Genomic DNA, 18,167 nt, shown 5'->3' with positions numbered 1-18,167 from the left:
CAAGGACTTATGCCTGCTGAAATGAGGTGTAAATCCTGCTGTGCAAGTTGGGTGACCATCCCCAGTATACTATAACCCTGCGCCCAAATTTTCAGAATGCCCTTGACTCACCCATGGCTACGCCCACTTGAGTTGCACGCTATGGGATTTGGGTACCCAGAGTTATAGAACAGCACACAGGTAGATGTGCGCACTCCTAATCGGTGGCAATTAACATCAATAAATGATTGTTAGCATCCAATTATTGTGTTAACCAAGCTGCACGCAAATCTCAGGATCACACCCAAATCTGGGCGACCTTCACAGAATCCAGGGGACAGTGCTGGTATTGAATCTCTTGAATTTCTCTATCACCACTGGAATATGAAGGGCTTGATTTCTCTATGATGGAGCAGCAAACTGCTACCACGTTATTATTCAGTGATCATAAAAATAGGGGCTCAGATCTACAGGGCAGGCACTATCCCTCCAGTCATGGACTGCTCAGGTAGACAGAAGATGCTCTTCCCACTCACATGCTATCAGAGGAAACTCACAAATTCTGGGATCAAAGAGCAATAAGATAGTCCTCTACAAAAATAAAGAAAGCAAAGCTGGTGCCAACAGTCAAATATAGTCCCGTTTTTGTTTTGACAGTGTGTCAGTAGCCAAAACAACTTCACTTACTACTCAACTGTCCAATGCAGAACTGTAAAGAAATACTGTAAAACAAAGCAGACCTGGCACAGTTGGAGCTGCCAAAAGAGTATCATTTATCTGCAGAAGAAAGAGCAGTAACACTTCCCAGGTTTCTCGTGCCATGATGGAGGACTCCCGAGCCAGTTTCTGCACAGACCTGAGAACTTGCATGCAGAGTCGAATCTGGTTAGGGCCTTGATCTTGCCTATGGAACAAGATTTGAGACACTTAACAAAAAATTGTGTTGAACCAAGTCTCTTGTTTTTGTTAGATGCACTGTTAAGTCCTACTGATAAACAGCACATACTTCTGTGTGATATACATATAGGCGTTTCTAAAAGTAGAGAGTAGTGAACTGTAGTGGACCTGGCACATAATGACTACATATACAAATTTATAACCGCCTCATAGCATTTGTGGACAACAGAGGATGAATCCAAGAGCCTGCACCATCAGCCCTTTTAAGTGGGGCAAAGTCAGCTTTTTTTTCTTTGTATCTACTGGCAAAGGGGGGGAGGGGGACAACTTGTTGGTACACACTAGTCTGTCATGGACGGTGAAGATGTTGCCTTTATAAATAGACATACCATAGATGTTTCATTTGGTGTCCTATTATGAAATTAGCCCCCTAATGTCTTTGAAGAAGGACAAAGCTAGAGGAATGGTCTGGAATTTTGCAGCCTAAATTTAATGCTAAAAATGAAGGATCATGTATTTGGGCTGCAAAAACCTGAGGGAATGGTACAGTTTAGGGGGTGAAGAACTTTTGTGCATAAAAGAGGAGTGGGCAGGGGGGGGCAAAATTCCCCGGGCCCAGGCTTCCAGGGGGGGCCCGACACCAGTCACCCTCCACCCGCCCCCCTCCGTCCACCACCGGGCCCCCCTGAATTCAAATCATAGCGCTTCACCTCGACCTCGCTCCGTGTGAAAGAAGTGCAGGAGCGGCAGTCTGCAGATCGCCTCCCTTCGGGCCTTCCCTCCCTGTGTCCCACCCTCGCGCAGGTTACGTCAAGTGGATGGAGGGGGGTGGCCTTGCCCTGGGCCCAGCCTCTCGGCGGCCCTGGGAGTGGGACTTGAGTGTGATCGTATGTGATTACCTTAAGGTGGCCAAACAAGTAGGAAAGGCGACAGCGGAACCTAGAAGGATACTTGGGTGTACAAGGAATGAGGTGGGGGGGGGGGGGGGGTGGCTAGGATGAAGGTGAAAAGGAATAGACTCAGAAGTAACCTGAGAAAATACTTCTTCAAAGAAACAGTGGTGGATTTGTAGAACGGCCTCCTGGTGCAAGTGATGGAGACGAAAACAGTATCTGAATTCAAGAGAGCTTGGGTCAAGTACACAGGATCTCTAAGGGGTGATAGGGAGAGTAGATGGCATGGATGGGCAGACTGGATAGGCCATATGGTTTTAATCTGCCTACATTTTTCTCTGTTTCTATGTAAAACAAAGTACTGAAAAGTTACCTTGTTGTGATAAACAAGTCATTTGAATGAAAAAATATATATATTTAAACCAGTACATGGTCATATTTTGCAACTTCCAGGTTACATCTCAGAGCAGGGCTGCCAAGGTGTGTGTGGGGGGGGGTGGGGGGGAAGATTCTCTGGGCCTGGCGCCAGAGCAGGGCTGCCAAGGTGGGGGGGGGGGGGGGGGAAGATTCCCTGGGCCTGGCCCCAGCAATCAAAGACACTCTGCGGGCTAAGTGCTTTGAAAATTTGCCTCTAAGTTACTTCACAGGAGGCGGGACGCGGCAGGAAGAAGGACCTGTAGCTGGCACAGCACTCTCTCTCGTTCATTGCTGCGGGAGGGGTTGGCGGTGGGGCCCTGAAGATTGTTTGCCCTGGGCCCAGCATTGTCTCAAGATATAAAATATATCCTAAAGTTACCAGCTACTTACTTCTGTTATGCCTTGCAAGTCCTACAATTAAATGGATTTTTTTCATCTTTTGCATGAAGCCCATTAGTTTTAGGGCAATGATGTACCTACATCTCAATGGTTAATATTTAACTGTCTTCTTTGTACATCTCAGCTGGATTGTAAACTCCACAGATCAGAAACTGCTCTTATTTGTATCTGTATAGAGTTAACAGTTGATTTTTTATTTATGTTTTTACTTGTAACCATTTTTGCCAATTCTTGTATTTCAGCAAGGTTTTTTTTAATCACAATTTTAAGTAGATAAACACAATAGTAACAGTACATGTGATGAAGCAGCAACGCATGCTAAAACATGCATTTTCTTAGAGCTTGGACAGTCATCTACATGAAACACAGACTAGATAAAACGCGGGTTCAGACGTCTTAAGAAAAAGAAAATGAAAGCCTTTCAACTTTTATCCAACATTCCTTCTTAAGGAGGGAGCTGTGGTCTCAGTGTGAACAGTGAACGCCAGAGATGAATTTGGGTAAGTTACTAATGCTCTCTCTCTCATTCAGCCATTGGGGAACTGTCAGTATTGGTGCTTTAGGTATTCTAAGAAAAGGCATCTATGAACTATATCATGCTTGGAATGACATTTTCTGGTTGTAATTACATAGTAACATAGTAGATGACGGCAGAAAAAGACCAGCATGATCCATCTAGTCTGCCCAACAAGATAAACTCATATGTGCTACTTCTTGTGTATACCTTACCTTGATTTGTATCTGCCATTTTCAGGACACAGACCGTAGAAGTCTTGCCCAGAACTAGCCCCATTTTCAGGACACAGACCGTAGAAGTCTTGCCCAGAACTAGCCCCACCACCCAAACACTAGCCCCGCCTCCCAATCTCGCCTAAGCAATATATAACATTTGTAAATTGTTACAACAGTAGAGAGTAGTAACTAATAAATTCTAATAAATAAAAGCTATAATGCAACAAAAGATAACACTTTTACAAAATAAGACAGATTTCATTTATCTGAAGCAAAAAGTGATGCTACTCTTAGACTTATACATGCTGCACCTAAAATAATGACTAAGGAGGAGCGTTAACAACATGGGCTACCGTTAAGTAGAAATCGTACTATTTGAGCAAAGGGTCTCATTGCATAGAATGGGACCTTGTGCTAAAACAGAATGACTTCTGCTAAAATAACCCAACTTAAGTCACCTACTTTACTTATGACATTTATACCCCACATTTTCCAGCACAAATTCAAGTTCAATGTGGCTAACAAGCTACAAGACAGTACAAAATATGAAATAAAAAACCAATCCCACACATATCAAAGGAAAGAATTGTAAATACATATGCAAAGGGGGGAGGGGGAGAAAAAAACAGGAATTGACATAAATTAACAGAAATTTGTTTTTTTTAAAAAAAGATTTCAAAAACTTGCGGAAAACTAAGTAATCATTTTGGGATCTAATGTATTTCGGCAAGAAATTCTATCACTTAGTTCCTTAGTAAGAAAAAGTAGCAGATTAAATTGACTTATAGACTACTTTCTTACAGGTAGGAAAATGAAGACGCAGGTAGTTTCTTGCACTATAGGTAGCATTGCGAGAAGGCAAAGTGACAAGGGGCAACATATAATCAAGGACAGTGCCATATAAAGTCTGAAATATGAGAGCACAGAGCTTAAAAACAACCCTAGCCTTAATAGGAAACCAATGCAATTGAATCAGCAGTGGAGCCCCGCCCCCCCCCCCCCCCCCCCCAAAAGCATGGCACATGCAGGTCTAACCTGGTTGCAGTATTCTGGGCAGTGAGAAGCTTCCTTATATACACACTCTTTGCAACCAGTATAGATAGAATTACAATAATCAAACTGGGCCAAGACTAGAGACTGGATAAGTAACCCGAAAATATCTACTGAAATAAAAAAAAAAGGGCCCGATTCACTTTAGCTTCCAAACTACCTTACAACTCCGGCCAAACGCTATCCCACCCTCCTGCCCACTCAACGACCGGGGGGGGGGGGGGGGCTGGAGGTTCGGTGGGTCTCCAGCCCACCCCAACTCCTCCCCCCCCCCCCCAAGCGTTCTGAATCCATGGTCCTGCCTGCCTCCCTCCTCTTTCTGTCGACGCCGCTGCAAAATGGCTGGGATGAGCTGGGCGGGGCTACAGACCATGTAAGGGCTCCCTTACATGGTCTGTAGCCCCGCCCACCGCATCCCAGAATGCAATGGGCAGGGCTGGGCGCCGCCATTTTGCAGCGGCGTCGACAGAAAGAGGGAGGCAGGCAGGCTGCGTCCCTCCTCTAACAAAAGGTAGGGGGGGCCAGCAGGGAGGGTGGGTGACCACGGACCACCAGGGAATCAGAACGCTGGGGGGAACCATGGATTCAGAACAATTGGGGGGGGGGGGGAGGAGTTGGGGGGGGGGAGGAGGAGACCCACCGAACCTCCAGCCCCCCCCTGTCGCTGAGTGGGAAGGAGGGTGGGATAGCGTTTGGCCGGAGGCGGCCACCACAAGTTATGGGGATTCGGGCCTCGGCAGGCTGTTTGACCTGTCAAACAAGTGTGGGAGGATTGCTCGGCACAATTCTCCCGCACTTTAAACATGATGATCAAAGATAATAGCGCTGCTTAGATTTGCATGCATTATCTTTGATCATCGATGCAGAAAGGCCTGCGCTTTCCCGGCGCTATTTTTAGGGTGCTGTTTGGAACAGCGCAGGGCTTTTGATCATCTGGGCCTTAACTTCCCATTGCTTCAGGTACAAACACTTTAAACCTTCCTAGGACAGGGAAATACCTAGCTCACCTGAATGTAACTCACCTAGAACTACTTCTGAAAAGGTGTGAAGTAAATTCAACATAAAAAAAAAAAAAATGCACTACTACATACAGCCCTCAAATATTTCTATTTCTCAAAGAAATCCTAACAGTGTCACAAACCATACCATATCAATTTTATCAGTTATTCTTTGGAAAACACTGATAAAACTAAAGTACTTTCAACTACTCTTAAAAGGTGAAATTCAAAACAGGTGTGATAGTGATAATCACTATTGTTTTCCAGGAACCACAACTCACCTTGGTGCAAAGAGATTCTGAAGGTGCTTGAGAATGATCTGTACATAAAGGTTTGGTTCTTTAATCACTGGCTGTGGAATGGAGTCTTTAGGAGACACAAGAGCCATTATCCAGTCTGTGTACACATCCACACAGTATTTTACAGTCTCTCCATCCAATGGGAGTGTTAATCCATAACAAATCACTTCCATTGTCCATTTCACCTAAAAAAGCAGAATTAAGTTACACACTGAAAAACAAGTCATACATCTTCCAATATTTGTCCAAGAGGGTTGTTTCTTTCTGAATGATCCAGGTATTTTTTTTAACTCCTCCGAGCTTTTCACCTTCAGGTCAGTACTGTGAATTCCAGCCAGTAATCATGGAAAACCATGACCATACGAGGTCCATTCTGCAGCCTAAAGAATATATCAGAACATAACCCAGAGACTGAATAGGAACAGAACAGGGGAGAGGAACCTATACTATAGCACAGAGAGTGAGCATTACCCTTTTCAAAGCAACACTCGGACTGGCATTTTTGGAAAGTCTGTACTAGTGCTTCCTATGGCAAAAACAAACATGTAGGTAGATAGGATAAGTGCATAAGAATGATTAACGAACAAGCCTCCTTCCGTAAACTACTGAAGACTCACCTGTTTGAACAAACTTACGGAAAGAGCCAAAACACATAGAGACCACACTCACTGCAATACACATCCACTTCTGATCCCTCATCCCGTTATCCAGTCAATCATACATTTATTCACGGAACTATGTACACCATATGTCTTGGTGTCTAACAATGCCCTCTTTCCCATTGTCTCCTTCTAATGTTTCTATGTTGATGTCCCATTGTTATATTCCCAATGATATTCGAATGTCTTGCACAACTCTGTTCAATGTAATCCATAACCTAGTTGTAACAAATGTATTTCTATTATTCGTGTCTTATTGTAAGCCACACTGAGCCCGCAAATAGGTGGGAAAATGTGGGATACAAATGCAATAAATAAATAAATATTGCCATACTGGGAAAGACCAAAGGCCCATCAAGCCCAGCATCCTTTTCCAACAGTGGCCAATCCAGGTCACAAATACCTGGCAAGATCCCAAAAAAGTACAAAACATTTTATACTGCTTACCCCAGAAATAGTGGATCAGTTTGTGAAAACAAAATCAAGCTTCGAAACTCAAATTTTAAACACCAATTTTTGACTACATCAATTTTTACTACATAAATATTATAATCTATAAAGGGGACATCAGAATAAATGTACAGGGGTCACAGCATCTTATAACCACTTATCTTGCTTAAAACTTAGTGCTGAGCTATTAAAATCAACAGATGCCCACCACCGGCCTCACAGTGAATGGTTTGCTCAGGTCGTTAGTAATGTATGAGGATGGTGGGAGTCGGGTGAGTGCTCCTTTTTTCTTAAATTATAATCTGAACACTGAATGAACTAAATTTGAAGAATTAATGAATGTTTGCACATTTTGTGGTTGGGTATCGCTTTATTAGTGGGGGTACAAGTGATTAAGAAATTGAGGTCTGGACTTGCAATAGCTATGGCTACAAGAGGTCCGATGACCCTAGTATATTTATTCTGATGTCCCCTTTACACATTCTAATATTAATGTAGTAAAAACTGATGTAGTCAAAAATTGGAGTCACGAAACTTGATTTTGTCATCACAAAGTGATCCTTCCTAGGTGCACTTTTATTTTTAAAATACTAACACCCCCCCCCTCGTTTACTAAACTGTGCTAGCAGCTTCTGCATGCTAATGCCGACACAGCCCATTCACTTTGAATAGGTTGTGTCAGCTTTGCTCTGCAGCTTAATAAACAGGGGGTAAATTGGTGGGAAAAATATTTTTTTAATAATTTACTACTGCTTCCTGTACCACATGCAGTCTGCAGAAGGCCAGATTTCACTTTCTGGTGCAATCAGTTTGGCATATTTCACTACTCACAGGTTATTATGAATATTATTAACAACAACATGCATGCAATGTAACTTTCTAACCAAAGTGCTTAGGAGATGGTACAGTAATCCAACAATGTTCCAACCAAACTCTTCATCTGTACAATTACTTACCTCTTTATCAGATTTTAATATGCTTTCATTTCCTGCTGCAGATGGAGTATTTAAGGCTTGCCCAAGTGGACGCACTACAGCATTTGCCACATCTCGTCCCACACTCTCAGGGTAACTGTGTAGGACACTTGTATGACCCTGCTCATTTTGAAGCATAAGATGCAGTGACCTCCACTCTGAGTACATGGTGTTGTTTGCTCACCAACCACAGCCGATGACTGAAACGAAACAGAAGTGGGTGCTAGAAGCATGAGATAAAAGCATGTTCTCCCTTCCTCAGAGCAAATGAAATTCTGTATGGGGAGGCATCAACAGCAAAAGTCATTAGGCAACTGTAATTTTGAACCAAACTAAATTAGCATGTCCCTAACATTTATTTTTGATACCCTTTGCCCAATTGCCAAAACAATAAACGCCTTGTGTTGTATTAAAATATTACAGTAAGGCTGCAACTTAAAAATGATCTACGAACTAACGAACTTCCGCAAACTACTGAAGACCCATCTCTTTAACAAGGCTTACCTCAAAGATCAACCTATGTGAATATACATAACTCCTCCACACATATTCAGAACTGTCTTAGAATATCTGCTTGTAATACTACTATCATGTCTTATCATTATCATGTTACCAAAGATTCTTCTGTAATACCAAATGTCTATTTTCTAATATATTTCCACTACTCATGATGTATTGTAAGCCACATTGAGCCTGCAAAGAGTTGGGAAAATGTGGGATACAAATGCAATAAATAAACTAAGGGGTGAAAAAGATCTTCTATATGAATCCTCAGATGCTATAATTTCTGTAATGTTTGTATGAAGTTTAAAGTAAAACTAAAGCCTTTATTTACTTTTTGTTTGCAAAACACCTGACAGCGAACCACAACAAACAGGAAGGTCAGATTGCAGGAACGTTCTCTCCCCCTCCCCCTCCCCCTCCCCTTCTGCAAGTCAACCACTCGTTCAGCCACTGACACACACAGGAGCCCCCTCCCCCCTCCGCTCAGTGGCTGCTTCACAACCCCCAATAGGTCTGGAAAAGTTGGCTCCTGCGACCCCTCCCCACATTCTGTCACACCGACCTCTCCTTCAAGTTACTGCCCGGGACCGGTCCCGCCACCGCCTCCGAGAGGCGACGTCTTCTCTTCTCTTTCCTGTGCCTCGGCCTGGTCCCGCCCTGCCGGAAACAGGAAGTGGCATCAGACAGTGCGGCGGCTGCAGCAGCAGCACCAGCGCCCAAGGAGGAGGAAGTTACGTCAGAAGGAGGGGGCGGGGACAAACGGCAAAGGGTGGTGGGCGTGTCACACGGGGAGAACTGAATGGGAGGGAAAATAAATGCCTGGAGGAAAAGGGCGCGAAGGCTCCCGCCCCCCCCCCACCCCCCCCACGGTCCCCACCACAGCCCCAGTTTAAGACTGGCGTTGCGCGTGGCCACTGGCCAGTAAAGGATGTCGCGAGCCTGCGACGCGCCTCCTGCGCTGTACTTTAGGCACGTGCACGTGTTGCCAGGTGGGCGGTTTTACCGCCCAATTGGGCGGTTTTCCGCGACCCGCCGCGGGAAATTTTTGCCCGCGGCGGGTTGCGGTTTTTTGGGCGGCTTTTTGGGTTTCTGTGCGGTTTTTTGGGCGGCTTTTTGCCTTTTTCGGCCGCGGGGGGCGGGGTTAGTGACGTTTTTTGGGCGGGGTTAGTGACGTTTTGGGCGGGCTGATGACGTGAGAGGCGGGGCCGATGACGTGGGAGGCGGGGCCGATGACGTAGGAGGCGGGGGCCGGTGATGACGGGGGCGGGGCCGGTGACGGCGGGGCCGGTGACGGCGGGGGTGGGGGTGTCAGGGGCGGGGTTTGTGTTTGGGCGGGTTTTGGGCTGGTTTTTGGGCTGGATTGGGCTAGAAAAAAATTTTCCACCTGGCAACCCGCGCCGCTGCCACTTATTGCCCTGGAATCTGTCAATGCAACATTTTTCTATGGGCGGCTGTAGCTTTCAAAAAGGATTTTCCCTTTTCATCAGGCATGTTGTACGTGTGCAAATCATGGCTCTGCGGGTGTATATGCATGTGTACTTTTAAGAGGTCTGTAGGTGTTCCTATGTATTTTGGTAGAGTTTTTGTATACCTGTGTATTTTTATCTATATAAATAATTCTCACCTCAAACATTCTGAAGCTCAGTCTGAAGCCCTGCACTGTTGGTAGGCTAGGCTGTCAGCACCATTCACTGTCACTCTCATAGACCCGCCCTCAGCCACGCCCCTTCCGCACATAATTCACAACCCCAACGTTCTAATGAAGCTGCAACTTCCGAGGTGGCACATATCGGAATTTTTCCCCATGAGTGTCTGCCCCGCCCTCGCGTCACAACGTTATGATGTCAAGGGCGGGGCTATGACACTCAGCGAATCGCATCGCTCAGCCCTACATCCCCCCCCCCACCTTGCCACCACTACCACCCTCCACCCCCCCCCAACGTCGCCGCAACCACTACTCAACCCTCCACCACAGATCGCCGCCACTCCCCCTCCCTACGTCTGACGTCAGCTGTGTTAAAAAGGAAGCGGGGCACCGCAGGCAGCCATCGCCTGTCAACTCTGCATCCTCTACTCCTCTCACGTCACTGCCCCTGCAGTAGAACCCCGGAGGCGCGCAGCGACATGAGAGGTGAGAGCAGGAAAACCTTGCTAGCACCCGTTTCATTTGTTTCAGAAACAGGCCTTTCTTACTAGTTTTATAATAAAATAGGTGTGTGCGTGTATTACAGTTCGCACACGTGAAGTTAAAAAACGTGCAAGCCATCATAGCAAAAAAAAAAAAAAGATCTACATCAACATTAAATTGCATAAAAAATAACTCGTACATGATGCTGTCGGTAAAAAAAAATCCACTTGATAGAAATACTATTATATTTCAATAAACTCACCGATGGAATCAGCAGGAAGAAACCAAAAGTAAAGCCCCGTTAGTGCAAATACGCATACAAAAATCAAGTGACCTGCTCTTAGAAAACATACCGATGCATCTCTATCTATATATGCCTTATCTAGATTGTAAGCTCTTTGAGCAGGGACTGTCTTTTTGTGTTTGGTGTACAGCATTGCGTATGCCTTGTAGCGCTGTAGAAATGATAAATAGTAGTAGTAGTAGTATTTGCAGAAACGTGCCTATATTGCTATCATAAAATCCAAATTCAGGAAAACACTTGTATAATATTCAACATCTTCCCTTCAGAGCGAAGTGGCAGAAGGCTCAAAAATGCCATGTCTGCTCTTTAAGGTAACTAGAGCATTCTGGGGCCTTTTACTAAAGGGCCAGTACACGGCAACAGGCTTGCTGTGTGCCACTTCCAGCGCTACAAAATATCTTCTATTTTTGTTACGCCGGTGCTTACCCAGTGGTAATCGGGCAGTGCCACGTGCTGCCAGGTTACTGCTGGGTTAGCGCAGCATCCTTTACCGCCACCTCAATGGGTGCTGGTAAGCGCTGCCCTCCGAAATGGTCGTGCAGCGAATGCTTCATTAATGTCACCCCCTGCGGTAAAAGTGGGCCTCAGTGCGCATCAAAAACACTGATTCTAGTGCTTAGATTAGTAAATGGACCCCTCTTTGCACCAAAACAAGGTTTCTATTTAAACAATAGCCTTTTATAAGGGGCCCTTTTACTAAGCTGAGCGAAAAAGTGGCCTGTGCTATGATTAGCATGTGGGTTTCTCATGCGCTGAGGCCACTTCTAGTGTGGCTGTAAAATGACCACATTTTCCATTTCTTCTATTAATGGACACACACTAATTTTCCTATTAATGTGGAAGCACTTGCCAACACCTATGGGTGAGGCCCAACTTGGAGTACTTTGTTCAGTTCTGGAGGCCATATCTGGTCAAGGATGTAAAAAGACGAGGTGGTGCAAAGGACAGCTACAAAAGTAGTATGGGATTTGCGTTTCAAACCGTACGAGGAGAGACTTGCTGACCTAAACATGTATACCCTGGAGGAACGGAGAAAAACGTATCACCTCTTGCTTAGATTATAGCAATTTGCTTCTGACAGGTCTCCCACTTAGCCATCTCTCTCCCCTTCAATATGTTCAAAATTCTGCTGCACGACTTATATTCTGCCAGTGTCGCTATGCTCATATTAGCCCTCTCCTCAAGTCACTTCGTTGGCTCCCTATCCGCATACAGTTCAAACTCTTATTGACTTATAAGTGCCTTCACTCTGCAGCTCCTCAGTACCTATCCATTCTTATCTCTCCCTACACTCCTCCCCGGAAACTCTGTTTGTTGGGTAAATCTCTCTTAAATGTACCCTTCACTGCCAACTCCAGAGTCCATTCCTTTTATTTTTCTGCACCAAATGCCTTGAACAAACTTCCTGAGCCAGTAGGTCAAGCTCCATCTCTGGTTGTCTTCAAATGTAGGATACAAGCTCACCTTTTTGATGCTGCTTTTAGTGTTCAACATTTTTATTGATGATAAACATATAATGTCACAGCAATAGTCCGGAGTGCACACAGTGTCACCCCCAAGACTTCCATTCGTATAATAACATAACAGCATTCATCATCAACTTTTTTGTTTAACATTTCCTCCCTTATCCCCTCCCCGCCTTCCCTTGTATCTCCCAACCGAATCTTGTGTTCTTATAGATTCGTTGGAATCCCTCCTATTTCCCTTTCTCAAGGGTAAAACTAGTGTTTGTAAAGTCCCCCTTCCCTACCTCTTCGTCCATCCCAGCCCCTTCCCTTTACTTTACACAGAGTCTGACACCTTTCTTATTCATCCAACTTATATCAAAAAGGAACAGATTTAAGCGACACAACCTAAGGCCGTTATGTCTCTCAAACTAGTGTGCGTGCATCCAATTATGCCCCCTTATCACTTAATGGATGTGGCTGTCTCTCAGTCACACATGTCTTTCAAAATCCCTCGTTATCAATCTAGTGACTTGTTTAATTGGTGAAATATTTGTCTTCCACCTCCTTAAGTAGGGTGTCATATTAATCACCTAGTCAAACTGTTCCTCCCCAAAATCATGTGTATAGCCTAGTATAATAGCAATTTCAGAAATTTAATAAATAACTTCTCCCTCGGGGTGTTAGGGTCTCCCACAATGGTTCCCACTGCGCCCTGAACCTCTGGCCCGGCAGACTATCCATCTCTCGTATTCCACACCGGTCAACTCGCATTTGTTTAAGCATTTGACCCCGCCACACCTGCAGGGGAGGCTCCTCCATCCCCCTCCAGTACTGCAAAATTGTGTTAATGCAATAGTACATTCCAATGCATAAGAACGCCCTGAGCCCCTCCGGAGGTATTGCTGTGTATCTAAAGTTGTTGAATAATATTTGTGGATCTTTAATGAATGTGCAGTTCCAAATCCGATCTATCTCTTGCCCTACCCGTTGCCAGAATCTTTGAACATGTTTGCAACCCCAGAACATATGTCCCAATGTGGCCATTTCAGAATTACATTTCGGACAGTTCCCATTCTCTGCAAATCCTGCCTTAAATGCTCTACTCGGAGATATATGGGTTCTAAGGAGCCACTTGTATAACCTCTCTCTCTGCGGAACTGACAGCCTTTGTCTGTATAAGGAGTTCAAGTACGTTTTACAGGTCTCAGGGGAAATTGTACAGTCTAAATCTCGTGACCACCCTCGTGCCAACCTCAAGTAATCTAGCTCAGCCGTTGAATCTTTGAGCTGCTGATGATGGAACCTTAGAGGAACAGCAAGCTGAGCTCTTAGGGTGAAATCTTCTGCTAAGACTTCCACCACATCCTCCGTTAAATCTTCCCAATCTAGAGAGGCCAGGTAATGTTTTAATTGATAATATGCAAAGTGGTTATTCCCCGAGATCTTATACTTTTGTTGGAGCTCAGGGTAGGAATATATTTTCCCTTCCTCTGTCACAATATGTGCTAGGTACACCATTCCCTGTTTTCCCCATTTGTGAAATATTCCACCCCCCTGCCCAGGTAAAAAGGCCGGATTATTACGGATCGACAACCAAGGTGATATCCGGGCCGAAAAGTGGCGTCTTCTACAAGTCCACCTCCAGGTCTCCCTGAGCGCTCGCAGCAACGGATGTATTTTAAAAGCATCCGAAGGCAAAGCAATCCCGGTATGCAGTAATGTACTGAAATGCATCCCAGGGATCCTGGAGGTCTCCACAGATGTTGCTGAAAAATCCGAAGTCCCTCGGTACCAGTCGTTTATATGTCTCATCGAACAGGCAACCGTCAGGAACTTAATATTCAAAAGACCCATACCTCCCGCGTCCCGTGGTGTTGTAAGTTGTTCATATGTTAATCTAGGTTTTTTCCCTTGCCACAAGTACCTCTGTATTATTTTAATGAGTAATTTGTCGTCCCTAGATTTTAGGAAGAGGGGTAGTTGCTGGAATACGTAGAGCCACCTGGGAGCTACCATCATATTAAAAAGCGCAACTCTTCCCCAGATTGTTAGCGGCAGCTCCTGCCACATGGTCAATTTGCTTTTAGTCATTTCCATGAGGGGGTTTACATTGTCCTTATATAACGAGGCATAGTTGTTAGAGATCAGCACCCCCAGATACTTTAATTTAGGGCCTACCCATGTGACAGGGAACTCTCCCTGCCATTTTACTTTAACCGTTTCGTCAAGGGCCATTGCTCCCGATTTATCATAGTTCAGGGAGAATCCTGATAAATTCCCATATTCCCGAATCACCTCCAGTGCAGTTTGTAATGAGCGCTGGGGATCAGTAAGCAACATAAGGATGTCATCCGCGTAAGCTAGGACCTTCACCTCTTGATCTCCCAAGTGCACTCCACCAATCTCATTATCCGAATTTAACATCCTGATCAGGGGTTCTAAAGTCAGATCAAATAACAATGGTGAGAGGGGACAACCCTGACGTGTTCCTCTTTCTACAGAGAACCGTGTCGTTGTCCCACCATTAATCACAACCTGTGCGTTCATATCATTGTAAAGGGCCTGTATTGCTCGCAGAATCCCATTGGGCAATTTCATCCACTCTAGTAATTCAAACAGAAAGTCCCAACTAACCCTATCGAATGCCTTAGCGGCATCTAAGCTGACCACTAACCCAGGGATTTTCTGATATCTGCAATGGGCCATGGACAATAATGCTTTCCTCACATGCAATACTGACTGTCTCTCTGGTATGAACCCCACCTGCGCAGGCCCAATGATTTTGGGAAGGTATATTTTAAGACGCTCAGCCAGAATCTTTGCCAGCAACTTAATGTCTACATTAATTAATGATATAGGTCTGTATGACTCCGGCTCCTCTGCTGCTTTCCCAGGCTTTAATAATAAAGATATACTCGCGGTATTCTCATGTAGTGGGAACTTCCCATCTGAGATAACCGCCTGATGGTATGCATATAGAGGCCCCAACAAGGAGAGTTGCAGAATTTTATAGAACTCTCCCGAGTATCCATCTACCCCAGGTGCCGAATAGGACTTTAAGCCCTTAATCGCGGTTTGCAGCTCTTTCAGCTGTATCGGGGAGTCTAGCACGGCTATCTCTTCTTCTCCAAGTTGTGGCATTCCGGACCTCTGCAGAAACTCCCCTATTTCATGTCTCCCCCCTAATTGCTCTCTTTTATATAAGTGCATAAAGTGTTCTTGCAAGGTTTTTTGTATATCTTCTAACTTGTTAGTGATACGGCCCTTATTATCCCGAATTACTGGAATCGTCCGATTGCCGCCCCTCCCCTTAACCATCCTTGCTAAGAGTCCCCCTGCCCTATTACCAAATCTGTTGAACTTATATTTCTGAAAGGTCTGATTTCTAAGTAAATTCTCATGTAATAGTGAGTTGATGGAGGCTTGTATTGCTAAGTATCTGTCTTTATTAACTTCTGTTGACTGCGCCAAATATCGGCGTCTTGCCCTCACCAGCTGTTGATTTAAACTAATTAAACTACGCGCAGACCTCTTCCTTCTAGCCGCAACATATGCGATCAGATCTCCCCGCAAAACGGCCTTTCCTGTGCACCAAAACAGTTGGGGATTGGATTGGTGAGCTTTATTGAAATGAGCGTACTCCTCCCATCGGGCCTTTAAAAATTTTTGAAATGATTTATCATTAGCGAAATAACTCGGGAATCTCCAGCGCTTAGCTATCACCGATCTACTGGGGTCATTTAATTCAACCCAAATGGGACTATGGTCAGAAATTAATATCTCCTCCATTTTAGAATTGGTGACCTGAGAGAACAGTGACTCGGACATGAATATATAGTCTATCCTTCCCCACGTACCGTGAGCTCTCGATCTATGCGAGTACTCCCTGGTTTCTGGGTGTAAGTTCCTCCAAACGTCTATCACAGAGAGAGAGTACCCGAATTCCTTCAATATTTTTCCTTCTTTGTGTCCTGCCTGCACATGTCCTCTTACCCCTGTACAATCTAACTTAGGGTCCATCAAGCAATTCATATCTCCCACTACAATCAATTCTTTGCCATAATATGGTGTCATTTGCTTCAACAGATTAGGGAAAAATGACCTCTCCGGTGGTGTAGGGGCATATACATTTAATATATATAATTCCCTCCCCTGTAACCATAATTTGACCAAGAGATATCGTCCTGCAGGGTCCTGTAGTTCTTTTTTAACTGAATAGGCTAAACGTTTATGGAAACATATCGCTACCCCACCTTTTCTCCCTTCCCCTGAGGCATAGAGCACCTGCCCAACCCAACTTTGCTGGAGTTTGTCATGTTCCAAATCGGACAGCTTTGTTTCCTGCATACACACAACATCAGCATTTAAATGTTTTAAGTGTTTTAAAATCTTTTTCCTCTTACATGGGGATGTGATGCCCCCCACATTCCATGATATTAACTTACAGTGTGGTACAGATAGCAATAAAGCATCTTCTCTTGTTCATTTTATATCTTTCGGCTACTGGGTCCCAGCCCTTCCCCAGCTGCCTCGCTAAGTAAATTATCATTTCAACTTCTGCGTCAGCCTTCATTAAATATAAAGTAAGTGGATTCCTTTTTGTGTCTCTATCACCTAATGTTTTCCTTACTAATAAACAGTCTCGTTCCTTCTCTATTTGTTCTCTATGGTGCCTCTGTGTATTACATCCCTTCTGTTGTCTCCCCTTATTCCCCCTCCCTCCCCCTAGCCCTCCCGCCATGTGTTGACCCTTATTGACTTCTATTGCCATCATGAAGCCCCTAACGTGACCATACCCCCCCCCCCCCCCGTGTTTTATTCCAGTTCTCCCCTTTTCTTACATTTATTCTGTTGTGTACAGTAAAGTTTGGTGTCTGGATCATACTTAAATCTTATGCAGCAATGAGTCAATCTAACATGCTAACCCACAATGTTTCCAACAGTGCAACTTTAACCAGAATAACAACATTAAGAGGTGTATCCCCAAATCACTCCGAGAATCCAGGCCCCACTGGTTTCCATCAAACTATATGATACCAAGTGCTTCAAACATGAGCCTGCAAATCTCAACCATTACCAATACATTTATATATTACCAGTCCTTGAACCCCGAACGCAGAGGTTCATTGCTATGGCTCTTGTTCCTCAGGTCCATCCTTATTCTCAGGGTTCTGGTTCTTTTAATTCAACATCTACAAACTGTTGCGCATCTTGAACCTGCTGAAAAGAATGCCACTGATTCTTATGCTGTATCTTCAGAGTGGCAGGATATATTAGCATAAATCTCTTATTTTTGCTAGCCAATGCAGCGCATATTGGATGAAATCGTCTCCTTCGCTCTTGGACTCCTGCCGAGTAGTCTTGAAAAATTCGTATCTGGGACCCTTCATATGTAAGGGAATCTCGTCTCATTCTGAAGCCTCGGATGATCTCTTCTTTGTGCAAATAGTTATGCACTTTAATAATGACAATTCTGGGCCTCTGCATACCTTGCTGCCAGCGTCCCAGTCTGTGTGCCCTCTCTATGCATAGGTCTCCGTAGCTGTCAGACAAAGCCAGTTCTTTTTTCAGCCACGTTTCAAGAAGGGGCCCTAGAGACTTCTCCGCAACTTTCTCTGGTAGTCCAACAAGTCTTAAATTACACCTTCGTGCCCGATTTTCCATATCTTCTAACTTCTCTTGTTGCAGCTTTAACTGCTCTTGCAAGTGCGCTATTTCTTGTAAATGCTGTGATCCTGAGTCCTCTACTGTGGAGATCCGATTTTCGACCTCATCCACTCTCTTCTCTGTGTCTGCCATTGAAGACTCCATATTTTTCATCTGCCCGGCCAATAAATCAAATCTAGGGCTGAGGGCCGCGCTCACCGCGGCAGTAATCTGGGCGAGTTGCTTTTCAGTGAATTCTCCTGCCCCAGATTGCTTCTGGTCCGCCATTTTTTGACCGGGTTTAGGTGGAGATGCTTTTTCTTTTTCAAACTTTGTTCCTCTTCGTGTGGTTCCCAAGGACAGAGGCTTCAAGTATTGCTCCATGCAAAA

General features: G+C 44.7%; 1 protein-coding gene across 6 annotated transcripts in view; it reads right to left on the bottom strand.

The window, feature by feature from the left end:
• RALGAPB (Ral GTPase activating protein non-catalytic beta subunit) overlaps positions 1–8,902 on the bottom strand; it is a 174,054-nt gene extending 165,152 nt beyond the window's left edge. For all 6 annotated transcript variants that reach the window (XM_030212441.1, XM_030212442.1, XM_030212443.1 and 3 more), the window contains exons 1-4: positions 8,814–8,902; positions 7,730–7,947; positions 5,647–5,849; positions 720–883 (exon numbers count right to left, since the gene is read on the bottom strand). In XM_030212441.1, the coding sequence (XP_030068301.1) occupies positions 720–883; positions 5,647–5,849; positions 7,730–7,915 (553 nt within the window). In that variant the 5' untranslated portion in view covers positions 7,916–7,947; positions 8,814–8,902. The remainder of the gene's footprint in view (positions 1–719; positions 884–5,646; positions 5,850–7,729; positions 7,948–8,813) is intronic.
• Between the last annotated feature and the right edge of the window lie 9,265 nt (positions 8,903–18,167).

The sequence above is a fragment of the Microcaecilia unicolor genome, chromosome 8 (assembly GCF_901765095.1).
Source record: "Microcaecilia unicolor chromosome 8, aMicUni1.1, whole genome shotgun sequence".
In the NCBI taxonomy this organism is placed as follows: Eukaryota; Metazoa; Chordata; class Amphibia; order Gymnophiona; family Siphonopidae; genus Microcaecilia; species Microcaecilia unicolor.
This window is presented reverse-complemented; position numbering and strand designations above follow the sequence as displayed.